We start from the raw sequence: 27,454 nt of genomic DNA on the forward strand, positions 1-27,454 counted from the left end.
TGCCCGGCTCCACCAGACGGGAATGCCCGGCTGCACCGACCTGGAATGCCTGGCTGGGGATCGGTTGCAGGCAACAGGATTCCGGCAGCTTCGACCCTGGAGGGAAGACCGGCGGTCTCAACCCTGGAAGGCAGTCCGGCGGTCTCGGCCCCGAGGGGAAATCCGGCAGTCTCAACCCTGGTAGGGAGTCCGGCGGCCCCGACTCAGGAGGGAGTCAAGCGTTCTCGACCCTGGAAGGGAGTCCGGCAACCTCTAACCCTGGAGGGGAATCCGACAGCCTCAACTGCTGCCACAACGATCCCTCTGTCTGCTGGGTCCAATTATGGCTGGTTCATTCTGTCATGATTCTCGAGTGGTGAGACACGGAGAGAGGACCCAGGTGCAGACAGCGGGTAAGGGGTTAACATATATTTAATAAATAATAAAACAAAGACCCACGTGGGGGTAACATAACAAAACATGGGAATATAATGACAAGACAGAACAGGACTAAAACTAACTACACATAAACAAGACTTGAATAAACTGTTGACATAAACTACAAATAACTAAACTCACACAACACAGGAACTCACCACACAAACCAGAAGACACAAGGGCATTAAATAAGGGAGCAAATCAAGAGGGAAACATCACCTAAAGTGTGCAGAGGCAGGTTCTGTGTTTGGGACTTTTTCAGGCTTTAGGAAACATCTTCAAGTAAAAGACACTGAGCAAAGTGTTCAGAGCTTTGAAATAACTACCAGTGCAGATGAACAAAGTAATACTAAAACATCTGATCAGTTATGTGTTGCTGGATTAAGTCCGTCTGTTTTAAATGGTTTTGTTTGTCTATGGGGGAAATGGTTTTTGTGATTCAGTCAGGCAGCTTTGCTCTGTCTGTTCTTTCAAGATACTGCAACTAAAAATTAATTTGAAAATAAATAAATTAAATTCTGAAGCCAAACCAAAAATAATCTTTACAGAAAAATGGGGAACTGTTGAACCAAGTGAAATAGTTCTTTGCACAGCAGGAAAAATAAAACCACAGGGAACATTTGGGAAGCGCTTCATATTGAGTGTTCAAATTAGTTTTTTTTATTCGCTTTGGTACTATTTTCACAAGTAAGGTGTACATTTTCAAAACTCTTAGTACAAAAATCCAAACTTCTCACACTTGTAACGCAGCTAGTCATTCTTTCAAAACCTGATGGAATGCTTTCAGTCAGTCACACATTTTTTCAGTCCACATAATCATGGTTTCAAACATGAGATTATTGTAATATGTAATGGGAACATTTGGTTTAATCACCGAAACACAACAGTATGATCTTCTTTCAGTTTAGTACTTTTAACAATCAGTTCATCCAACAGCAAACAATGCAAGATACAGGTTTCAAATCATCCTTAGAAGTGCTGAAATGAATATGCTACAGTACTATAAAAAACAGATTACACAGTTTCATATTAGGCAATACACTGACATTACCTTGCATTTACATAATCTATAATTTCCAAAATATCCATCCTATGTGTAATCAAGTGAAGGATTAATGAACACATCCTCTACAATCTTTTGTACAAATTAGTTTTTATTTTTCAGATAGAATTGTAACATAGGTATACTTTCTATTATGTAACTAAATGAGAACAAAACATAACATTTAGTGCACACATTACATTAATTTGGATCAAGCCTGTCTTGAGCATTTGGCCATAGATTCTCATCCACATCACAATGAATGTTATCATTGTTCAAGCACCTTGGAAAAAACCTTTTTGCATGACGAATCCATGCTTGACATTGGTCTACATTGATGTCATCACATGCATCATCCATGGCCTGAAGGAGGGTGGCACGCTCAAGGGGTTGGCGAACATAGACCTTCCACCTCCAGGCTGAAAAAAATTCCTCAATAGGGTTGAGGAAAGGAGAGTATGGAGGCAGGTAGAGAGTCATGAATCGAGGATGTGCCTGAAACCATGCTTGAACTGCCTCTGCGTGGTGAAAGCTGACATTGTCCCACACAATTACATAGGTGACCCCTTCACCTTGACAGGCCGGCTCAATTTCATTGAGAAACTCAATAAGATGTGCAGCATTATAGGAGCCAAGTAATGGCCTACGTCCTACGACACCATCTTCAGAGATAGCTGCGCACATGGAGATGTTTCCTCCACGTTGTCCAGGCACTTGGACAGTGGCCCGTTGGCCGATGATGTTCCGTCCACGGCGACGAGTTTTGGCAAGGTTAAAGCCCGCTTCATCAACAAAAATGTACTTGTGATGGTTCACATCAGCGTCAAGCACCATAACCCTCTAAAAAATATATTTTGGTTAGTTCTTTTTACAGTGCTGTTCCAATATACATGACGTAAGTGATGCATCAAATAGTAGCAGTAATACAATATATAGTGCTGTACCTGAACATACTCAGCCCTTAGTCTTTTCACCTGGTCATTGTTTCTCTCAAAAGGCACCAGGTAAATGTGTTTCATTGATACCTGGTGCCTCTTTAAAAGGCGGGCTACTGTTGGTAGGCTGATGGATGCCACATTGGCAAAGGTGTCATTGTTCTCCTCAATTGCCTGCTTTATTTCTGACAGCCGTATATCATTCCTGGCCCTCACCATTTCCACCACTGCCAACTCTTGCTGGTCGGTCAGCACACGGCCACGGCCACCACTATGGGGTTTTCTGTCAATTCTAAGCATAGAACAGAGTATACTGTCAATAGATCATACTGTATAAATACTGTAACATGTCTAATGAATTTACATGCAATACAATTGATTGTGAATGTAATATGATACATCCTCCACACTTACCGGTTTTCTTGGCGAAAGGTTCGGATGATAGAATTGACGGTTGATCTTTTTAGATTTGGATCAACTAATCTGCCAGCTTCTGCCATAGTAAGGCCTCGGTTCACCACATGATCAACGATGATGGCCCGGACTTCATTAGAGACAACAGTTCTGCCTCCCCCTCTCTCATGACCAACCCTTTGATGGGCCCCATGCCCACCTCTTTGACCTCTCTGTTGGAGCCCATGCCCGCCTCTCTGACCTCTCTGTTGGTGCCCATGCCCGCCTCTCTGACCTCTCTGTTGGTGCCCATGCCCGCCTCTCTGACCTCTCTATTGGTGCCCATGCCCACCTCTCTGACGGTGCCCATGCCCACCTCTCTGACGGAGCCCTTGTCCACGAGCTCTTCCTATTCCTTGTTGTCTATCCTGCTCCATGTTGAAAGAAATTGCCACTGTTTACACCCCCACTTTTATAGCTAATGACCAATTGTGGTTACCCCTATCTGAAATCAATGAGCAATAACGAGTATTCATCATGTGTGTTTAATTTATATATTTGTACAAAAAAAGTTCTCAAAATCGATATACTGTTTATTGCTGAAATGAAAATATATAGGTTTACCAAACGGTTCAGTGATTAACCATTTAGATCAGTTGGATTAAGTGTTGGTCAAATGTATTTACCCAAATTAGATGAGAAGCATATCAAAAGTATCATGGGCATTGCATTGTGAAAGACAATTACTTCAAATGAAAGGTAGTTCTTTGATGACACTCTGATTAGGTGTGGTGAAAAAGTGATTGTGTCATTTTGTGCATTGTACTTTGTCAATTGAACATGTGATTACATGTTTGAAAAAACAGACTTTTTGATGATCTGCTTTGAGTTTTGTACTAACAGTTGTGAGGTTTTACCACATACTTGTGAAAATAGTACCAAAGCGAATAAAAAAAACTGTAGTTAGTGGAGTTGTCAGCCACGTTGAAGGTAATTGCTTTATAACTTTATTTTAACGTTCTTAACGTTCGTCCGTAGGATAGTATTACTGCTCGACTTACTTAAACAAGTGTCATTATAAAAAAGGTTTAATGGTTTAAAAAAAATCTTGTCAACTTATTCTAGTCGACATAGTTTGCACCTTGATCTCATTAATCCAATTATAACACTATTTCGCCACTTTCTGTAATAGCATGGACAACAGAAAACAAAACCACGTGCTAATAACGTGAGTAATGTTCTACCTATGTTTTCAGATTAAAATGTATTGTCCTTTCTGTGGCTTCAAATGGTCAAATTAACCCAGATTTTGCAGTTCATGTGGGCGAGACGTATCTTTTGTAACTTTTTTTATTTAATTTTTTTATTGTTATTAAACATTTATATATACAGTACAAAAGTGAAAAGCCATAGGCCATACAGAAAAGCCAGAGGTTCAGGGACTGATACATAATACATCACAATGGAATTCAAAGACAGAAAGAAAAATTAAAAATAAATGTGATCAGAAAGTAAGATGAACAAATGAGGTATTAATAATAAATAAAAAAATACAAATAAATAAAAAAAACTAAGTGATAATAATAAATAATAATAAAGGGAGCGAAGTAAAATAAATTATACAAAACTCAAAAACATTAGCATAAATTCAAAGTTTTAGTAGCCTTTTTGTTACAAGAGGTAGTTAAGGATCTAATATACATTTTACCATCTTCTTGAAAGTAAGAAAAATTGGGGTAATTTCCATAACTTTACATTTGTGGATAAAATATTTTGCAAGCAAAATTATTAAGTTGCAAAGAAAAATCTTGTATGATAACAGTGCCAAAAAAGATGTAAGATAGTCTCTAGTTGTGAATCACAGAAAGTACAATTTGTGTCTATACTTAATTTAAATGTTTAATCTATGAAAGTTTTGACAGGATAATGTAGATGAATAAGCTTAAAATAAATATCTTTTACCTTATTTACTAACAAGTATTTTTTAGGGAGAGTCCAAACCTTCTTCCATGAAATATTTTCCACTAATGTGTTCCATTTTGTAACTGTTATGGTCACCAGCTGGAGTGCCCTTGAGAACCACCAGAGGGCACTCCACATCAAACTTATCATTCACTCACAAACTGCATTTCCCATACTCACTTACCGGACTCATCATCACTGATTACATTCATCTGTGTCTCATCATCCTGTTAGTCTCACTCTCTATATATACCATGTTCAATTATTCACACACTGCGAAGTCTTGTTTAGTTTATACTGCATGTCTGAGCGTGTCCCTGGTTTCTTGTCGGTTGGTTTTTGGATTTCTTGCCTCTGGTCCCTGATTACGCTTTTGCCTCTGGTCCCTGATTACGCTTTTGCCTCTGGTCCCTGATTACGCTTTTGCCTCTGGTCCCTGATTACGCTTTTGCCTCTGGTCCCTGATTACGCTTTTGCCTCTGGTCCCTGATTACGCTTTTGCCTCTGGTCCCTGATTACGCTTTTGCCTCTGGTCCCTGATTACGCTTTTGCCTCTGGTCCCTGATTACGCTTTTGCCTCTGGTCCCTGATTACGCTTTTGCCTCTGGTCCCTGATTACGCTTTTGCCTCTGGTCCCTGATTACGCTTTTGCCTCTGGTCCCTGATTACGCTTTTGCCTCTGGTCCCTGATTACGCTTTTGCCTCTGGTCCCTGATTACGCTTTTGCCTCTGGTCCCTGATTACGCTTTTGCCTCTGGTCCCTGATTACGCTTTTGCCTCTGGTCCCTGATTACGCTTTTGCCTCTGGTCCCTGATTACGCTTTTGCCTCTGGTCCCTGATAACGCTTTTGCCTCTGGTCCCTGATTACGCTTTTGCCTCTGGTCCCTGATTACGCTTTTGCCTCTGGTCCCTGATTACGCTTTTGCCTCTGGTCCCTGCCTGTTTTGTTTGTTTGTTTGTTTTTTTTCTTTGGTTTGTTTGTTTCTTTGGTTTGTTTGTTTGTTTCTTTGGTTTGTTTGTTTGTTTCTTTGGTTTGTTTGTTTGTTTCTTTGGTTTGTTTGTTCGTTTGGACTGCCTGTCTATGTATGACCTTTGCCTGTTATCTGGATTACGCCGTTGGATTGCCCTCTAATAAAGCTGCAATTGGATCTCACATTCAAGTCTCGGAGCAGTTCATAACAGTAACAACATGAGTGGAAACACAATCATTGAGAAAAAGATGAATATCTCAATTTTTTTAAGGAAGCTTTAAAACATATCCTGCCTACATGCGTGTCAGCCGGGTCTGGGGGAGGCATCTCCGAACTTGTCAAAAAACGATTATGTCCCTTAAATAACCTAATGGCACCATTAGGGATAGCACCAAATATAGTTGCAAACTGTTTTGGGGTAACAGGGATATTATAGTGAGAGCGAAATTCCTGATAAGTAAATAAAAATCAACTCGATTGATCCCATTTTTAAACCAGTTTTCAAAAAATAAGGACTTCTGTTTATAACAAATATTCTTATTATTCCAAATTAAGTAATTGGTTGGTGAAAAATTGTGTTTGAAAATCATAGACCAGGCTAACAGTGCTTGTTTGTGGAAATAACAGAAAGCAATAGGGATCTTTTCAATGCTGAAATTACACATCAACAGAAAATTCAAACCTCCCAGCTGAGAAAAGACACATTCCGGTATAATATTCCAAATACTGAATGGATTTCTCAAGTAATTCCTCAACCAGATGATTTTAAAAGTATTATTTAACGTTGCAAAATCAACAAAATTAAGACCACCATTACTAAAGCTTTTGGACAAAGCTGATTTTTTAAATAATGTGTCTTGTTTTTCCATACAAAATAACATAATAGTTGATCAATCTTTTTGTATATTACTCTATCAAGGTCTAATGAGATGGCTGCGTATGTCAGATGTGAGATGCCTTCTGCCTTGGAGAGAAGAATCCTTCCTTTCAAAGATAAATCTTTCTGAAGCCATTGGTTAAATCTTTGTTTTAGCTTTCTCTATGATTGGCAAAAAGTTTAAATCACACCTAAATTTAAAGTCTTTGGAGATTATTATTCCAAGGTAAATTATTGGCTCTTTGACTTGGATATTACAAATGCCCGAAACAGAGAATTGTTTTATTGGCATTAATTCACACTTGAGCTCATTGAGATGCAGCCCAGATGCATTGGATAATGTTTTGATAGTATTAAGAGCCAAGGAAATCTGATCTGAATTTTTTTAGGAAAAGTGTAGTATCATCAGCCAGTTGACTGATGATGATCTCCTTTCCCATGATATTAACTCCTTCTAAGGCACTATTCTTAATGTGATTGGCTAATAATTGAGTAGTCAATATAAACAAGTATGGTGAAATGGGGCAACCCTGACGTATTCCCCGCTGCAATTCGAATCTCAGAGAAGTACCGTGTTTGAGCTTAATAGAAGAATTCCCATTGACATGTAAAGTTTTAACTGCTCCAATGAACAGGTTCCCAAAGCCAAATTTTTCTAAAGTTTTGATTATAAAACCATGTTCAATAGAATCAAAGCCTTTGTAAAATTCCAGAAAAAGCATATAACTAGCATCCCTCACTAATTCTGAATACTCTAACAGGTCAAGAATTAGCCGAATATTGTTTGAAATGTGTCTGTTTTTTAGAAAGCCTGATTGCGTTTCATCTATTATGTCATCTAAGACAAATAATAACAAAATCGACTGATATAAAGATTCTTATACAAATCTGAACAATGTTTGGCAATTGCTTTTGGGTCTTCAGAGAGAGAGTTACCAATTTTGAGCTAATAAAAGTTGTTTTTAGTCTGAGACTTTTCCAATCTTAAAAAGGAAGCAGAGTTTTGTTCTCCTTCTTCAAGCCAGCGTCTTCTGGACTTTATAAATTAAAAGCTGAAGGTGCTTTTGTAAAGTTCATCCAATTTGTGCTGATACTCACAGAGAGTATCATTTTCTTCAGATAAGCGATCCGGACATCTAGATGATAGGTGTGCAATGGTGGAAATTATGTCCTCTTCTTGAGCTCTTTGGAGTTTAGCAGTATTACTACAATAGTTTCTGAATTTTTTTTGCAATTCTAATTTAAGCAACTCCCAATGTTTACCGTAAACCTGTTCTACTTTGGCTTTAATCCAAAAGGAATGAATACATTTCTTTACCTCTAATATAACTGTCTCATGTTTCAATACAGAGCTATTAAGTTTTATCACCTGTCGCCACTCTCCCCATTTAATTTCTCCTCGTTAGTGTCTCCCTTTATATAGCCCCAGTTTCCCTCTGTTCAGTGTCGGTGCATTGTTTGTGTTTACTGTGCGCAACACTGATGTACTGTGCGCGCAACACTGATGTACTGTGCGCGCAACACTGATGTACTGTGCGCGCAACACTGATGTACTGTGCGCGCAACACTGATATACTGTGCGCACGGTTGTATCACCTGTTTCTCATGTTGTTGGATTACCCTGGTTCCTGTTTAAAGTTTGCAATTTTACAATTTTCATTGTTACAAAGCAGCTGTACAAGAAAACATTGACTATAAGTAAAACATAAAAGGTTATGGAAGTCAAAACACAGGTCAAATATCAGACACACAATAAATTCCTATATGCAGTGTTAATCAAATAAGACTATCAAATTCTAGCAGCCCCCCCGGCCAGGCAAACAGTGCAAAACAGTATGCAAACGGTGGCGAGGAACCCAAAACTCCATTGGAGGAGAAAAAAAAAAAACCTCAGAGGGAAACCAGGCCTAATCATGGGATTCCAGTTCCCCTCTGGCAAAAACTGCTGCCTCTGCACAAGCTCGACAGTGCTTGCACAACAAGGCAAAATAAAAAAAGTTAGATTTAAAATTATCATTAATAATCTAATAGCGAATGAATTTTTTTAGAGAATGTGGTATTTCTCTTTTCTTAGTATGTGGTGCTAAGAGAGTGGCGACGTACAGTATTATTTAAATATATATCCTCATTGGAGACTGAGCCCCCCTAACATTGAAAACCTAAAATCGCCCCCACGATGCACAGTGTCGATCACTTCCGAAAGACGATCAGTATGTTCTGATACTAAATTCTGACAAATGCCAACCACTTCTCTCCTTACATTTTTCTCATCAATATTTTCTGACAGACTGTGTAATTTAAAATCACACACAGAATTAAGCTTTTCTCTCAATCCGGCAATATGAGAAGTGTTGACCGCAACCATCAATTCCAGCTTATCAGACCGTGTGTTGATGAGCTCCGAAAGTTTAGTAATAATGTAGTCAGCAGACTTTCTTTGAGGGAGGCTTCACGGGAGTATCAAGGAGTGTACTTCTGACATCACAGAAAATTTTATTTTCTCACCAGGAGACAACTGTCGACAAGGACGTTGTAGGTAGAGGCAGAGTTGGCTAACGGTGCCTCCGTGTCAACAGCTATTCCTTTCTTCAACGTCGCAGAATTCTTCCTTTTTTATCAGTTGACATTTTTCTCAAACATGGACCAACCGTTACGCCCGAATCAGGCGTAGAATAAAATCAGAAAGTCTGTTTAACTACTTCAAATAAACTTTGTTGATGGGCTCTATGTCTCAACGCTTGTCCTCACGGCGCCATCTTGCGTGCAATTCCATGTGAATCCCGAACACGAAGCACTGTCTATCTTTTGTAACTGAGAAAGCCCCTAGAACTGCAAGTATATCATTCATGGGTCACGCCAGTCTTATCTCAAAAGTAATTTTCTCTTGCAGAGATTCCTATCTAATGTTTGATGTTCTTGTATGTAAACCAGTATTTATGACAATACCTAAACCCTATAAAATTATAGTAACTTCCTTTTTATCTCTTTCTTATTGTGTGTGTGGTTTTTATTCAGTGACTGATACAGGTGCCATTCCAGCTAGTTCATCTGTTCTCAACTTCATGAAAACAGTGCTGGTATGTTAAAATTCATGTTCAAGATTATAAATTATTTTCTTATAATAAATTAATAATATAAAAAGTATCATCATTGTTTTTGTGATTAATAATATTTTCTGATAAATGATATCGATTTCTGTTGGCATCAAGAACAAGACCAAGAATGGTTTCAGGCCCATAAGAGGGAAAAACCTAACTCTACAGGCTAAACCTGAGTGGTCATTGGAGCAACTTTTGCCAGCTGCCATAAAAAAACTGATCAAGACTTCAATCGAAACATGGAAGATAGAGAATATGTCTTGCTTTATCCTGATGGCTCTCAGATAAAAAATATACCTGGGTCTGAAACACCTTTTACCATTGGCCAATAAAAAGAGGCCATTGGAAAAGCTTCTCAAAGGATCACAATGTACATCTGCATGCTTGAGGACATTTGTCCAAGAGTAAGTATTTAAATAGTATGTTTTATGTATTTAATGCACATGTACAGCTTTTGTGATTAGTGCTTTGCAGAATTCCAATATTGCCTATATTTACTGAACATTTCAAATGGACACTCACCCCAAAATCTTTTGTGAGGTCATGAAGATTAATCATTTTCAGAAGATGAGGACAAAGTTGTTGTTCGTGTTCCATCTGACACGTCACCCCTTTCTGACACAGGGATTTAAGTGTTCAAGATATATTTGCTTACAGTACAGCATAAATGCATGAAAATCCCCTGGGGAGTCAAAAGGAATAGACGCATACAGGAATAGAAACAGTGTTAAGGCTAGAAATTAGTTTAGGGTTTTATGTTTACACTTGGTTCTGTTGGCAGCTTTGGTCAAGTCCTGAATGCAGTACATCAGAGTTTAGACACTGGTAAGTTAATTTTCTGCAAACACGTTATTTTGGTCCCTGTGCCTGTTATATCAATACCAATATTTCTCAGTGCATTCACTTTTGAAATTGACCATTAAGACCATTAAAAAACAATTTCTACTAACTTAAATGTATCTAAAAATTATTTAAAATAATTTGTATGTTTTAGGTCAACCACAACATCAGAATTATTTAAGGCATCAACATCACAGTCATCCAATGTTCAAGTATGTAACATTCTGTGATATATTCCACTGTAAATATCGTTCACAATAAAACAGGTTAAATGTCTGGGATGGTAGTTTTAGGCATTCCTCATTGGACCCCACCTGCTGCATGATGGTGAAATTCACTGACGACATTGGGCTGATGGAGGAGGCTCTGGATACTGGGGGGCCTACTCGTGAGTTTTTAACCCTCTTAATGGATGTCATTAAAACAAGGAGATTTTTTGAAGGCAAAGACGATGCAAAATATTTTTCGTTTAACAGTTAAGGTAATACTTTTCATAACATATTTTTTTCTTTTATAAAATAAAAAACTTTATAACACCAATTTATACTAACATCACAATATGTTGTATTTTTTTCGCTGCAGAAGACAATGAATATTTCCACATTGGAAGAATGATCGCGGTGTGAATTGTCCATGGAGGTCCAGGGCTGTGTTGTCTTTCCTCAAACTTTTTCCTCAACCTTATTGGTAAAGAAAAGAAAATAGAGGCCCCAATTGAGGACATACCCGATGATGGGGTCAAGAAGGCCCTACTTGAGGTAATTTTTGCTAGGCTGGAATAAACTATTTCAATAAATCACTTTGTGCCATCAGCTGACACACAACAATATGAATACTTTATTAGCTGTATAAAAGTATATTTTAATACTCTAAGTGCATTGCTTAATATAGGATGTTTACAATTCCTACATTTTCAATATTGTCCAGATTGTTGTTTTATTTTAAAACTTGATATTATTAATATATGATATTAAAATGGTAGTTTTAATATTTCAAAGATATATCACTAGCAGACTTTTTGGTCAGTATTTGATCCAAGGCCACTGACTACATTTATGCTGATGTAATGTGTTATTAGATTAATTGGCAATGACCAAAATTTCTTGATTTAGAGTGTACAGATGCTGGAGGGTAAATATCAATAATTAACTTGCATAATATACATAAATAGGTACAGTAAAGAAATTGCACAGAAGTGTATTCTCACGTTTTATATTACTCTTCTGTCCTGGTATGTTTGTGCGTGTCTATAATTCAAATTTTTATATTTATGTGTCATTGTGACCAGTACAAAAAAACACGGTTTAAAAATATACGATCCAGCTTGAATAAATGTGGTATGTTAACTCCTCCAGCTTTTTCCCCCAATAGATAAGATGCTACATCACTGAATGAACTCCGGGAACTTACAGAAAAGCACTCCAGCATGCTTCAGACAGCAGGCTGCTATAGATTCATGATGAATCTGGAGGATAAGAAAAGAATAGTTGATGAATATATTCAGTGGTATTTCATCTACCGAAACCCGTTTTCAGGTATATTCTCTACTGTATTTTTAACTGATAGTTTTTATTCTCAATATGTGGACACCTAACTTCATGTAAACCTAATATAATTTCTAATATAAAGATAAGTTGTTTTTCTTAGAATAAGTGTTTTAAAAGAAATGCTTCTCTAATTAATTTAAGTAACAAGTGTCATGTCATTTCTTACTTACTATCTTTCAGTAGTCGTTATTCACCTTTTGACTGAAAATGATAAAATAACAGCCACTGTCACCTGATATATTTTGTAGATTCCGGGATGGACTAGCAACATTGGATTTTTTTCAACGCTTTGGAACAGCATCCTTCACTTCTCATTCATGTGCTACACTGAGACCAAGCTCACAGCCGATTCTGTGGAAAAAATCTTCCATATGCAGTTGAGTCAACCTGGAAGCAATGACCGCTATGAAGAGGCCAGGGTACTGAGCTACTGGTGAGATTATCTGCTTAATGTGGAAGGTATTATCTATGATTAAGAAAAAAGGTACAGAATTATCTCTGCTTCAAGAAGTGAGATATAACAAGACATTTATGTCAGCATAAAAACCCCTCAATTAGAATGTTACCAGAAATAATCAAATGTTGTACCATCTGGAGTTTAGCAGAAATATCAATTCTGTGTTATGTGCTCAAACTCTTTGTTTATTGGGTGATGATTACATTTATTTGAAGGAAGCAACCAGAAAGAAACACCATTGCCACAATTAATTAATGAAAAAACTTTAAATCTAATATTTTCGTGCTGCAGAAAAATAATCTGAAATTGAAGGATGTCCTTATGTTTGGAACAGGGCTAAAGGAAGTTCCTGCTGGAGAAATACAGCTTTCCTGTGGCAAATGTGTGTGCTAACACAATTAAAATCCCAATCTTACAGAGTTACGAGGCGTTTCAAGAAGCCATGGATTGCCGCATCCAAAAGCTTTCACTGTTATGTTGATGATACGCAACTTTATATTTCCTCGAAGCCTCATGAAACACAGCAATTCCATCGAATAGTGGAATGCATAGTCGATATAAAAAAGTGGATGAGTAGCGATTTTTTATTACTGAACTCGGACAAAACTGAAGTGTTACTTATCGGACCGAAAACCGGCCTACGTAACAACCAAGAATACTGCTTAACTATTGATGGATGTTCCATAAAACCCTCATCTTTAGCTAAGAATCTTGGCTTTATATTCGATAGTACTCTGTCATTTGAGAACCAGGTCGCCAACAACTGTAAAATTGCGTTTTTCCATCTTAAAAATATATCTAAACTACGTCATATGCTGTCACCATCAGATGCAGAGAAGCTTATACATGCCTTTATGACATCAAGACTAGATTACTGTAATGCACTATTAGGTGGTTGCCCTGCAGGCCTATTACAAAAACTCCAACTGGTCCAAAATGCGGCAGCTCGAGTTCTTACGCGTACAAAAAAGTGTGAGCATATTAGCCCGGTTCTGTCAACCTTGCACTGGTTACCTGTAAAGCATCGCATAAACTTTTAAATCTTGCTTATTACCTATAAAGCCTTGCATGGTTTAGCTCCTCACTACTTGAGAGAACTTCTAACGTATAATAGTCCATCACGTGCACTACGCTCTCAGGTGTCAGGTCAGTTGGTAATACCTAGAATTTCAAAATCAAGTGCAGGCGGCAGATCATTTTCCTATCTAGCGCCTAAACTTTGGAACAGTCTTCCCTGCACTGTCCGGGAGGCAGACACACTCTGTCAGTTTAAATCTAGACTAAAGACGCATCTTTTTACTTTTGCATACACTAGACTATCGTAATATATATATTTCACAGATCTAGGCAGCACTAGTTAGATCAACCGGAACCAGGGACACTTCCAATAACAACTGATGCATTTGTTGCATCAAAGAGTGCAGAACAGTACTCTACTCACAGCCAGTCTTGTCTCATTGTTCCAAGGTTACCAGAGCGGGCAGGACGCAGTCCAAGGTTACCGGAGCGGGCAGGGCGCAATCCATTCCCAGACCTGACAAATGCTGGACGAAGGACGTGGCGACTCTACAAAACTTCAGTCGCTATTAGATTATTAATGATAATTTTAAATCTAACTTTGTTTTTTATTTTGCCTTGTTGTGCAAGCACTGTCGAGCTTGTGCAGAGGCAGCAGTTTTTGCCAGAGGGGAACTGGAATCCCCTGGTTAGGCTTGGTCTCCCTTTGAGGTTTTTTTTCTCCTCCAATGGAGTTTTGGGTTCCTCGCCACCGTTTGCATACTGTTTTGCACTGTTTGCCTGGCCGGGGGGGCTGCTAGAATTTGATAGTCTTATTTAATTAACACTGCATATAGGAATTTATAGTGTGTCTGATATTTGACCTGTGTTTTGACTTCCATAACCTTTTATGTTTTACTTATAGTCAATGTTTTCTTGTACAGCTGCTTTGTAAAAATGAAAATTGTAAAAAGAGCTATATAAATAAAGCTGACTTGACTTGACTTGACAAGGAAGGGGAAACACATGCATGATAACCAATTCTAGTTTTGCAGAAACTGATTATTTCAAAGTCCTCACATACTTTTTTAGATTATGTTATTCTCAACAGCATCTGTCCAGTTGACTGGTGGAACCAACCCACCCAGTCTCTGTGAATTCTCAAAATCAAGATGGAGATTATCATCACCACACAGGCTGCGCCACAATGGCAAAATGTCCTCAAACGCTCTTAGGACTTCCTCAAACACTGGGAATCCACACTCCCTTGCATTAAACCTAAGGCCAATAGGAAATCAAAACAATTTAGTTAACTTATAATTTTTCGTTTTAAACCTCGAAAGGTAGAGGTATATAATCAGCCAAAGTTTGACTAAGAGGCCTTCAATGTTGACAACATCTGATTAATAAATATTGTCATTGTTGTGACCATGCCTCTGAAAAAAGTGTGTGATTTACGTTTTTCTACATAAAATCATCTGTGAAAATATTTATATTTGGAATACTGACTAAGGTCATGTCAAATATATCAAATGGAAATTAATGGTGGAAATAAAATGGAGATGCTCATAATGAGATTGAGACTTGAGCCTGTATTTCACAGGCATGGTCACAAGTAAGCTTCTACTACTGTACAAGGCACTTTGAGCTAGTGAACATGGTCATCATTTAATGGATGAAACAAACCGACGAGGCAGGTGATACATAGCTTTTGGTTTACCAGAAGGACAAAGCGACTGCCGAACAGGTTGGATGGTGTGGTTATTCCAAAGTTTTCAATAGTCATCAAAGTCTTTCGGCAAGATGCCCAAGAAAACATATCGTAGAATGCACTTATGTTCATGGCTACCATTGAAAAGGTGTCTGTCAAGTCGCTGAAGAGCTCAATCCAAAACTGAGACCTAATGAGGAAATCACAATAAACACATTGTTTTACTTACAACAAATGCTGAATACATGCACAGATTCAGGCCAGAGCCTCATAGCATCCAAAAACAATACTTACATTTACATTTATTCATTTGGCAGACGCTTTTATCCAAAGCGACTTACAAGTAGTTTTTTATACAGTGGCACATTACTGCAGAGCAATCAGGGGTAAGGTGCCTTGCTCAAGGGCCCTTCAGTCATGACCTGCTGGCACTGAGATTAGAACCGGCAACCTTCTGATAACAAGCCCAACGCTCTAACCATTAGGCCACAATTTAGAAGCATTACACTAGACTAAAATGTGTTACAAATGTGCACAAACCCTCACACCAACACAGAACGATAAACAAAGTAGCATGATATGTTTTCTTGGAATTGGTTTTGTTGAAACTAGTAACTTTGTATTAGCAACTATTGTACTATTGCTTTTTGTATGACATATCGCTTATTGCTCCCCGAACTCTTTGTAAGTCGCTTTGGATAAAAGTGTCTGCTAAATGACTAAATGTAAATGTAAAATACTTGTACCTTTGCTTTCTGAAAACGGACCACCAACTTCCGAGACATTGATTTGCAGTTGAGGTGCCATGCATGTGACTCTGAGCTCCTGCAAAGTCATCTGTATGCTCTGCTTTATGCACAGTGAATGGCTGCCATAGTGCCATTTTCTGTTCCAGAGTCTGTGCAAAGACATGCTGGAAGCCCAAAGTCAGAGACACACTGCACATAATATTGAGCAATTATTCCTGGGTCATTATTAGAGCTGCCACTGCAGAGCCACATCACTTTTCTTGAAAATCCATTGATATATCCACTGATTGCAATACCAAAGGGTTTGAGCTTATCATATCCATCAACATGCCACACTTGGTTTGATCCTGCTGTAAAATATCCTCTTCGGACAAACCTGTGTCGCTGGCGAAGATGAACACCAGATGGATTCAGTCTGCGAAGGGTATGCATCACATGTTTCTGTTTGTATTTGTTTCAATATGTGTATATATCATAGAAATATATAAGGTAAAATGACTCTGCAGTGACCAATCCCTAAAAGCTAACACAAGAGTCAATAAGATTAAAGAGTTTAACAGCTTGTACTGTAGGGGAATTTTAGATAGGGTGCTTTAAACCAGAACCCATAGAGGCCAGTCAAATAATTTTATTCAAGAGTGTTTCTGCGTGGTTTCCATTGTGAAACATACAGTAGTAGTAATACCATAGATTTGTGAATCTCTTAAATGCATAATTTTTTATGTATGATTCTGGACAGCAAAATATACACTGCCGTTTAAAAGTTCTAAAACGCTTGACTGAAATGTTTCTCATGATCTTAAAATCTTTTAATCTGGATGTACGTTTAAATGTTTGAAATTACATTTGTAGACAAAAATATAATAATAATTATAATAGTGGCAACATTCATATTTATTTTATTAGACGACAAAAATTATGAACCAAATAAAAAAGCAGCCAAGAAATGCCCATAGATTACATTTCTACCAAAAATCTTCCTATAAGGTGAAATTTCAAGAAACTGCCCGATAATGCCAAGACAAGAGTACAATTTTGGTGGATACTTTGTATATGCTACATATACTGTATATGCTTTAATCCTGCATATAGTTTAATTTATTCTGGATGCTTTTAAACATAATTCCTAGATAAAGTTAGGAGTACTATTATTCAAAATGTGGCCTGTCAATTTGTTGTATTTTAGATTTTATTTTGATGAGGCTTCTAAAATGGGACTTTGGATCAGTTCAAAACAAATGAATCAGGTAGCTTATCAGCCTATTTAAAGTTATTTATTTTTAAACCGAATTATGTGCGGTGTCTTGCCTGCACTGCGCATGTTAAATCATAATTTCATCGTCATATTTTAGATTTTTTTAATCTCATAATTAGGATTTTCAATCTGATAGTTATGACTTTCAATACTTTTTAGAGCCTGATTTGTTTTTATCACATGGAGGAAATGGGCTTCCATATACACATATGTTTAGGTTCATTTTGCACAGAAAAGTCCCCATGTAAACGCCCAAATGTCACATTATTTCTGGCAGATTACCTGTATCCCAATATTGATTGTAAAACTCGCAGTCTGGGTCAAAGCTTTTTTTTAAAGTGAAATATTAAAATAAGATACATTGTGTGTGCAAAATAGAAAGATAGACATGTATAGCCATGCTTTCTCTTACACTTTATTGTATTGTTTGTGAAGTTATTTATAATTTCTGACATCAAATCATAAAATTCATAATTTGTTTGCCGAAAGACATGCTGTTTTGTCGGTGTAGTCTAAACTAAAACAAATGCAGGTACCTGCTGAAAGCTATTCGCACAGGGCTAATAATGATAACATTGTTTACATTCTATAAGATATTGTAAGATGATAGAGAGCTTACTGATTAAATCTGATCACCAATAATAATTCTATTGTAATAATTTTAAACTTACCATTCATTGCTTTGAAACAATTTAATGTAAATTCTAAATTCTGCCTAAATTCTACATGTAACACGCGTTCCGTATTTCTAATTTTGGCCTTCGTCGCTGTCCATAGACCCTGCAACAAACTTCACAAAGTTGAGGAAAATCATTGCGATTCTGCTGCTGTCAAAATGTTTACGGATATCACGATCAGACAGCGCCTTCTGTAAGTGACCGCAGAATCACACACATTTAACGAATAATAATATCCCTCAACGTTTTGTAAGCACCGTAAATGAATCGACTTACTCATTCGATCTATTTACTTTCTGTTTACTCTGTTGGGTGGTTTAAGGAGTGACATGCTTTTTGTATAGACGCTCCCCTGCTTAGTTTTTTAATGCAGACTCGTGAAGGCGGCGGATGTTATCGGTGGTTAATTTTGTTTAAATTATTTGATTTATTGCAGATGCTTGTAGCGGCTGTCACACTGTCATGTGGGACATGGATTAACAGTTAAATCATGCTAATGGAGGAACAGAGCAGGTGCGCAGTCCTAGATAAAATACATGATCGAATATAAACATAACATGATGTCTCATTCTTTTGTAAACGTGTTTAATTTAAAGCAGTAGTTCACTAAATTGAATCATCATTATTTACCCAAAACATACATTCGATTTTATGCAGTGCTGCGCAGACCAGTTAGCGTATGACATCAAGTTCCGCGAGAGCTGTTTCATAGCAGTGCTAAGAATCCCCCTCGCGGTAATTTGATGGCATACAGTAATAGGTCTGCGCAGCGCCGCAATTATTCTTACAAAGATGTTGCATGGTCATTGACGCTGAATGGCTTTAAATCACAGCAAATATCTATTCACCAACATATTTATAACATAATTCTTTGCTAAATAAATCCAGCATAGTGTGTTTTTTCTTCAGCTCTAGAGAAGAGGAGGGCTCTAGAGAGAAGGGTGTGCTCTATAGATGGCAGGGGTATTCCAGCAGTGTTACTTCTGAGAGACTAGGTTTATCCAGACCTGTGCTTCATGCTGCGCTGGGGGCATTTCATGGACTTCTACTGACAGAAGGCAGGTATTGAAGTCTGGTCTGTGGTTGTAAGTTTATGTCAACAATTACAGATAAACATTGCTAAATATAGAGTCGTGAAAGTCTGTCATTTCTGCATCACCACATCTTCAATTATGTTCTGTCCATCCACTTAAAAGGATAGTTAAAATAAAATAAAATCTGTCATCATTTATTCACTCAGGTCTTTCAAAACTTGTATGACTCTTTCTTCTGTGAAACACAAAAGAAGATATTTGGAGAAATTTTTCAGTGGTTTCAAAATTTGCTTTCTCTTATGACCTCTATAATATTTGGCTAATTGTGAAGCATCTTTTTCTCTCAGATGGATGTGTTTACAGTTTTGGTGAACAGCCGTGGAAACGAGTGAGTTGTCAGCCTGTCAGCCCTGTTTTAGAGAGCTCCCTTGGTGGTCAGCATGTGATATCTGTATCTGCTGGCAGCTATCACTGTTCTGCCATAACTGAAAATGGCCTCGTTCACATGTGGGGGGAAAACTCCTACGGTCAGTGTGGCATCTCTGGAACGGACCACCTACCCTATCCCACTCCTGTTAGCATGGTGGATGATGAGTCCCATCCTCCTCAACTGGTCCAAATCCAGAATGTGGCCTGCGGGGCACAGCACACCCTTGCCCTGTCTGGAAAGCACGAGGTCTGGGCCTGGGGTAGCGGCTGCCAGCTGGGACTGGTCACAAACGTGTTCCCTGTATGGAAACCCCAGAAGGTGGAGCATCTAGTGGGAAGACATGTAGTTCAGATAGCTTGCGGGGGCTTTCATAGTCTTGCTTTGGTTCAGTTTCTTCCATCTCCGGAGGCCTGTCATCAATTCCAGGATAGATGTGGGCAGTGCAAACAGACCTTGTACACTATGACCGACAAAGATGATCATGTTATTATTTCGGATGATCATTTCTGTCCGCTCGGGGTGGAACTGGCTGACTCTAAACAAGGTTCAGGACCGAGTTTTCCAGCTCAGATGCTGCAAACCAAGCACTCAACGTCTGACTGCCAAGAATCCCTGTTGCCAGAAAACGTTTATGTAAGCTCTGAGAATCCTGTTGGTGTAACTGAGATCAGGCGAGTTCCTCTGCGGCGAGCAAAAAGCAAAAACACTGCATACCCAGATGAACAAGCTCTTAAAGACTACCTCAAAAGAATATCAGACCAGACTCTCGCAGAGAAGGCTGAAGCTGCTTCGGTGGGAGGATCACGTGGTCCGAGCCGTCAGACGTCACTCACACGCCCTTTCAGATCTGACCTTGGTGATGAGAGTATAATGCTACCAACTGATGATGTTACACCTGCGGCAAAACAAGTTAAACTCTCTCATTTATTACCAGTGGGGGATTCTAGTTATAAAGATTTTTCACAGGACTCCAGTGTTGATGGAGGGGTTTGCATCAGTGACCTCGTGATCAGCAATGGATGTTTGTTTGAGTCCTGCAAGGAGGGTGGAGAGGCAGCTGGATTGGATTTGTGTCCAACTGATACTCTCCAAAGCAAGAAGAGTATCAGTCTGAATGACATCTTTGTAGAGGATAGCGGTGCACATGATCGCAGAAGCTCTTTACCCAGCATCCTCTATCCAGGTATTATAACCTCAAAACTCGATTTTTTTAAATATATATTTTTAGGGGTTTTACACCTTATATTTCAACATGACAGTATAGAGTTGACAGGTGGGGAGCTAGTTTGGCAAAGGACATTTGAGAAGGGAATCAAAACTCGGTCGACATAAGCCTGTCTGCGCGCTTAACCACAGAGCTACTGGTGCCAACATAGCTTGCAAATTTTTATCGGATGTTCAAATTCAGTTTTATTTCTCAATCTTTTTATTTCAGAAATGTTATTTAAGTTTATTTAACATCATTCCAGAGTAGTGTGATTATGTAATCCATTTTAAAAAACACGTTGATAATTGATAATTAGTTTTTTTTACAATTATCAAATTGTGAATCAGTATTGTGTATCGTATCAAATTTGTAAGAGTGTAGAGTTACCCCAAGTATAAACTCCAGCACATCACAAGCATAAAAATATTGGCCAAATGACTGTTACTAGATCGTTGACTGATCTGTCATTAATTGAATTTTAGGGGCACCTTCTGACAGTCATCAGATCATCTATGCAAGAACTGTAGCGGACACCAGGGCAACTTCAGAGCATAAAAATGTCCTCCCGTCCCTCTACACAGAAGTTTGGAGTTGGGGACGTGGCCAGGAAGGACAACTAGGTCATGGAGACCATTTGCCCAGGTACAATAGAGTCTGTATAGTCACAAGGCCTTTATTTATGTTTAACTGTTGGGGTCCTTGAGCGCAATGCACAGCTGGAAGCATTTGTGTTGTTTTCCTCCCACAGGTTACAGCCTCTGTGCATAAAAAGCTTAAGTAAAAAGGAAGTTGTGAAGATAACTGCTGGAGAGAATCACTCTCTGGCTCTGACTGCACAGTGTCAGGTATGGATGTCTGCTTTTGAATCACAGCTGTGACCAAAGATTTCATCAATAAAGAGTTTTAGCCTTTAGAACCGTACAACAGCATTTGATCCAGAGTCAACAGTATTTCTAAATCAGAAGATAAAACGTGTCTGCCAATTTTTTTTATGTTTTGTTTGTTTCTCCCGCTGTCACACAGGTTTATTCATGGGGAAGTGACAAGTTTGGACAACTAGGTCGAATGAACACTCCAAACACAGTTCCTAATCTTACCAAAGTAAACCTTTGCCTAATAGGTTAAACTGTCATCTTTGTCATAAACTGTCCTGTTAGGAAATAAATTCTCAGATCAGTGAGTTTATCTGTGTGAATGATGGTAGGTTTCTGATGGAATCCGTGTATGGGACATGGCAGCGGGGCACACCCACACTTTGCTGCTGGCTGATGGAGACTGTTACCAGCCCATACTGTACTACACTGGAGAGCAGGTGATGTGGAACGCTGAGAGCTCTCATCCTTTCTCTGACACATATACCCAGACGCCCACCCTTCTTCCTTTCTGTAGGGAGGTTTGTGTAGAATAATTTTTATTTTTGAAATGAGAGAAATATTTAATAAATTGGAAATTTGACCTACATATTATGAGTTAAAGTTACATTGCTATGCGATTAAATATCTTTGGTTTAACCCACTCTTATTCTTATCTGTGTTCTTTGTTAAGATTGGCTATATAAGCCAAGTGTTCAGTGGAGGACTGAATTGTTTGGCTTTGGCTGATCAGAACGCTATGGGTTTCATAGCCACAGTTCATGAACTGGCTTCAGCAGAGAGGAAGTTCTACTGCACTCTTTGTAAAGTAAAAAGTCAAATATTGGCTCCTCTTCTAGGTTGGGGTATGTAACAAACACATTGATTTAATAGTGATCTCAGCTGTTATATCACATCACTTGTGAGATGTATATATGTCTCCATTTTGACATTTTATTACTGTGTTGGAAAGTTAAGTATGTTTTATAGTGGAGTATGATTTTTCTGTCCTGTTATCCTGTAGCGAACTTGGCCTCGTGTCTCGGTCAGTCCTCCATGTTGCTGTTTCAGGAGGTGGCTGGTAGCTTCAGCAAGCTTTGCCATCTGACAGGACAGAACTCGACGTCGCTGACCAACTTCCTGCAGCGTGGAAAAGTGATCAAAACACTGGCGTTAATCAAGAACACATATGTTTTCATAGACACCTATAAAGAGCAAGTATACTGTTTACATATTAAGTGAAAACAGCAAGATTCATGATTGGAGATTCAGCATTTAATGGATCTTTAGCATTTTTAGATTTTCATTTTTATTTTACATTATTTTTTATAGCTCTGATAAAGTTGTGTTTTATCAGGTACAGTGATCCAGTAGGTAACTTTCTGGTGATGGGAGGATTCCAGTTATTGCTGAAACCGTCACAGTGGGTTGTTTTGTATGAATCATACAGTACTCATCTACATCTATACATAATTAGTTTATATAAGATTTGTGATGTCTTATTTGTGATTGTTGTTTCAGAGAATGCTTTGGAAAGAAACTGGAATTGATACACACAGTGACAGAGACCATGGAGAAAAACCTCTCACCCTGTGAGCTGTTAGTCACTTTGTTTTATTCGCCCCTGCAGCACCTGCACGGCTATAACAGAATACTTCTCAAACTGGCCAACTGCTTTGATGTGGTAAAAATGATCAGTTGTTCTGTATGCTCTTTAATGGAAAGAAAGTTGTAAGAAACTGTGTAACAAAATGTTAATATTTAGAGAACTGAGGAATACCAGTGGATTCAAGATGGCTGCTCCAAATATGAAGCTTTAGCTCGTCTACTAAGCAAGCAGAGAAAAGACGCAGAGAGCACTTTTAATTTCTGGACAAACTTTAGAGGAAAGAATACGGTATGTTGACAGATATGACCTCATGTTTTAATCACATACAATATGTGGAAAATGTTTCCACATATAGCAATTCTAATCAAAAAAAAAAAGTACAATTCGAAATCTTACAGTTGTCCGTTACACCCACATTTGTTGTTAAACAGTTCTTGAAAAATGTGTGTGCTTCCACTGTATACTGTGGTGAAGTTGATCCACTTGCTATTTCCCTTAATGTACTTGAATTGCTTATCATGCTGCAAGACCAATGGTGAAAGATACGACCACAGAAGTTTCACATCTCTTTCTCTTTTGTCTGTGTGAATTGTTTTCTCAGGAATCCCTGTGCAAGCCTTCTCGTCGCCTGATTTGCGAGAGCAGCAATAAATGTCTGACGCTACAGAACGCTGGAAGATTTTCTGCCAGCTGGTTTATCCTCTTCAATGATGTACTGGTTCATGTACAGGTTGATACAGTTTCCAACCACAAAATGTTGCCACTGTATAATTTTATTTGGGGCATTTTGTGTTTATTCATGTCATTTTTATTGTTTTTATTCAGGGTACTATTCCATCAAAGAAGTTTGTAAGTATTGTGTGTTTAAGTTTTAAAAACAAATTGCAGTCCAAGACATGGCTTAAGAGATGCAAACTGCATTTTGCATTAATAAAGGTTCATGTGTTAATGATAGAAGATGATCAGATTAACTGCGTTCATGCTTAGCCATGCAAAACTATATTGGGCCTTATTCTGCCTTAATACAAGTTATTGTTTGATATTGTGTGACCACCCGTCCCGGTTTATATTTATTAAAGTTATTTAACTATTCAACAGCGCTATGTCAAAAGCAGCAATCCGGTACATAACGGTGTCCAACAAGCTCATACAAACCCAACTATTTTTAAAGTCTTGACTTTTATCGTAGATCGGCTGGCGATTCCTCCCATATCATTAAAACATTGTGAACTGTCCAAATTTAAAGTTAACCTTAAAATGTATTTATGTAACATTTTATCTATGCCTTAATTATGATATAGTTGGAATTTACTAAATAACGCTAAATAACGAGTTTTTCTATCAAATAATATCTTTTGTATGTTTTTGAATGTTAAGGATGACCGGCTAAGTTCTCATGGTACATTGGTACATCCTGTTATTCCTGTCAAAATGTAGATAAGGGAGTGATTTGTTTAGTTAACTTACTAAACTTATTTTGCAGTTCTCATCTCACTTTGTTTATCCACTGGCTACACTTTGGGTGGAGCCCATCTCTGAAGAAAGGGAAGGCATGTAAGTTACTCATCCAAAAATCTGCTAAGCATTAATTTTTTATTTGAGCATTTCAATAGAACCAAAGCTTATTTTAAAATAAAGAAGCTGTAGTTCAGGATTACTGGTGTGCTTACTGAGGTATATGGTGATCTGTCATTTCTAGTCTTGGCCTTAAGATGACCACTCCTGAAGATAGCTTTGTTGTTCTGGCATCATCTCCTGTGGAAAAGGTATTACACTCGTGATCTGATGCTGAATCTGATTGGGTTGTTGGTCAAGGTCAGTTCATATGTTTTGGCTCTTCCGTTTGTTAGGGAATGTGGCTCCGAGCCATTAACAAGGCCACTGATGATGTGCTTACCGCGGGACTGAACGGAAAGATTTGTGTTTCCAGAGGAAGCCAGACAGGTCAACCTCCTGTGTCGCGCACTGCCTCCTACAGTTTCATCAAAGAGGGACGACTCAAAGATGCCTCATATGATGGCCGCTGGCTGTCAGGCAAACCCCATGGAAAGTGAGTGTTTACTACTTAATTGATTGTACTGTATCATTAAGGGATAGTTCCCCCCCCAAAAAGAATTCTGTCATCCTTAAGTGGGCGATCACACAGAACGCGTTTTGCTTTTTCGGTTGGCTTTTTTTGGCTATGACTGTATATATATATATATATATATATATATATATATATATGCCCTCCACAATTATTGGCACCCCTGTTTAAGATGTGATCATGGACTTCTACAAATTCTCCTTTTTTTTTAAACAACATAGAACCCAAATGCAAAAAAAGATAGAATTCCAACCTTTCAAAAATTCCAACCTTTCATGCTCTAACCATTTGGCCACAGCTGTCCCCAGCAATATAGCAAAACATGTGTTTTTATGGAAAAATTTCAGGGGTGCCAACAATTTTGGCTATGACTGTATATATATATATATATATATATGTATATATATATATATATGTGCCCTCCACAATTATTGGCACGCCTGTTTAAGATGTGATCATGGACTTCTACAAATTCTCCTTTTTTTTTAAACATCATAGAACCCAAATTCAAAAAAAGATAAAATTCCAACCTTTCATTTGAGTACATTACTTTGGTGGTAAAAAAAAGTCACACATTTAGAAAAAATAAAAACTTGAAATCATGTGTCCCGCCATAATTTTGGCACCCCTGATGTTAATATTTTGTACAACCCCCTTTTGCCAACAATACAGCACTTAATCTCCTCCCTATAACATTTCACAAGATTGGAGAACACAGAGAGAGGGATCTTTGACCATTCTTCTTTGCACAATCTTTCTAGATCATCCAGTGTCCTGGGTCCTCTCTTATGCACTCTCCTCTTTAGCTCGCCCCACAGGTTTTCGATTGGGTTGAGGTCTGGGGACTGAGATGGCCATGGGAGGACCTTGAGTTTGTGACTGCTGAACCATTTTAGTGTAGATTTTGCCACATGTTTTGGATCATTATCCTGCTGAAAGACCCAATGACGACCCATCTTCAGCTTTCTGGCAGAGGCCATCAGGTTTTTATTTAAAATGTCCTGGTAATTCAAAGCGTTCATAGTGCCATGCACCCTAACAAGGTTCCCAGGGCATTTGGAAGAGAAACAGGCCCACAGCATCACAGCTCCTCCACCATACTTCACGGTGGGCATGAGGTGCTTTTCGGCATACTCATCTTTTGTTTTACGCCAGACCCACTTAGAGTGTTTGTTGCCAAAAAGCTCAATCTTAGTCTCATCTGACCAAAGCACACGATCCCAGTTGAAGTCCCGGTGCCGCTTAGCAAACTCCAGACGTTTACGTTTGTGAGTGTTTGTGAGAAAAGGCTTATTCCTTGCATGCCTCCCAAACAGCTTGTTGGCATGTAGAGAGCATCTGATGGTTGTTTTGGAGACTTTGTGACCCCAAGATGCCACTCTTTGATGCAATTCTGTGACAGTGAGCTTAGGACTTTTTTTTTTACTTCTTTTACCATCCTCCTCACTGTGCGTTGTGGCAAGATAAACTTGGGACCTCTTCCAGCCTTGTTTGTCACTGTTCCAGTTGTTTTAAACTTCTTAATGATTCCTCTGACTGTATATACGGGCAAGTTAAGGCGAGTGGCTATTTTCTTGTAGCCATTGCCTGACTTATGAAGGTCGACACACATCTGCCTTACTTGAATGGTGTGTTCTCTTGTCTTTGCCATGTTGACAAATGGGTAAGAGAATTAGGCCTCTGTGTCACGTCATATTTATACCCCAGGGAAACAGGAAGTCATGAATTACTAATTAAAAGTTCCGAGATACACTGACCAACTTTAGCAACTACAGAAAAATCAATTTAAAAAAAACAATAAGATTTTTCAGCGGAATTGTTAGGGGTGCCAATAATTGTGGGACACATGATTTAAAGTTAAATTTTTTTCTAAATGTGTGATTTTTTTTTTACCACCAAAGTAATGTAGAGAGCTTTGGAACAATGCAAATTGTGAAAAGCGCTATATAAATAAAATTGCATTGAATGTACTCAAATGAAAGGTTGGATTTTTATATTTTTTTGCATTTGGGTTCTATGTTGTTTAAAAAAAAGGAGAATTTTTAGAAGTCCACGACCACATCTTAAACGGGGTGCCAATAATTGTGGAGGGCACTGTATATATACAGTATAGTGTCTCTTTACTCTCTGTTGGTCACATTAATCTCCTCCTGCTTCCTGTTCTCCAATAGAGGAATTGTAAAGTGGCCAGATGGGACAGTTTACTTTGGCACATTTAAGAACGGACTGGAGGACGGGTCAGTGCACATTTATTGTATGATGGACATGCTTAGGCAGTTTCCTTTATCATACTTTTGTTTTGTTCTCTG

General features: G+C 38.3%; 1 protein-coding gene across 2 annotated transcripts in view; it reads left to right on the forward strand.

The window, feature by feature from the left end:
- Positions 1-18,007: 18,007 nt before the first annotated feature.
- The window catches only part of als2a (alsin Rho guanine nucleotide exchange factor ALS2 a), a 32,071-nt gene continuing 22,624 nt past the window's right edge, over positions 18,008-27,454 (forward strand). For both annotated transcript variants that reach the window (XM_079464778.1, XM_079464777.1), the window contains exons 1-19: positions 18,008-18,121; positions 18,365-18,441; positions 18,838-18,986; positions 19,310-20,575; positions 21,082-21,241; positions 21,348-21,444; positions 21,623-21,700; positions 21,804-21,992; positions 22,145-22,316; positions 22,475-22,664; positions 22,808-22,873; positions 22,972-23,134; positions 23,216-23,347; positions 23,661-23,789; positions 23,885-23,908; positions 24,543-24,613; positions 24,759-24,825; positions 24,910-25,109; positions 27,317-27,382. In XM_079464778.1, the coding sequence (XP_079320904.1) occupies positions 18,419-18,441; positions 18,838-18,986; positions 19,310-20,575; positions 21,082-21,241; positions 21,348-21,444; positions 21,623-21,700; positions 21,804-21,992; positions 22,145-22,316; positions 22,475-22,664; positions 22,808-22,873; positions 22,972-23,134; positions 23,216-23,347; positions 23,661-23,789; positions 23,885-23,908; positions 24,543-24,613; positions 24,759-24,825; positions 24,910-25,109; positions 27,317-27,382 (3,242 nt within the window). In that variant the 5' untranslated portion in view covers positions 18,008-18,121; positions 18,365-18,418. The remainder of the gene's footprint in view (positions 18,122-18,364; positions 18,442-18,837; positions 18,987-19,309; positions 20,576-21,081; positions 21,242-21,347; positions 21,445-21,622; positions 21,701-21,803; positions 21,993-22,144; positions 22,317-22,474; positions 22,665-22,807; positions 22,874-22,971; positions 23,135-23,215; positions 23,348-23,660; positions 23,790-23,884; positions 23,909-24,542; positions 24,614-24,758; positions 24,826-24,909; positions 25,110-27,316; positions 27,383-27,454) is intronic.

Source organism: Barbatula barbatula, assembly GCF_947034865.1.
Source record: "Barbatula barbatula genome assembly, chromosome: 9".
NCBI lineage: Eukaryota > Metazoa > Chordata > Actinopteri > Cypriniformes > Nemacheilidae > Barbatula > Barbatula barbatula.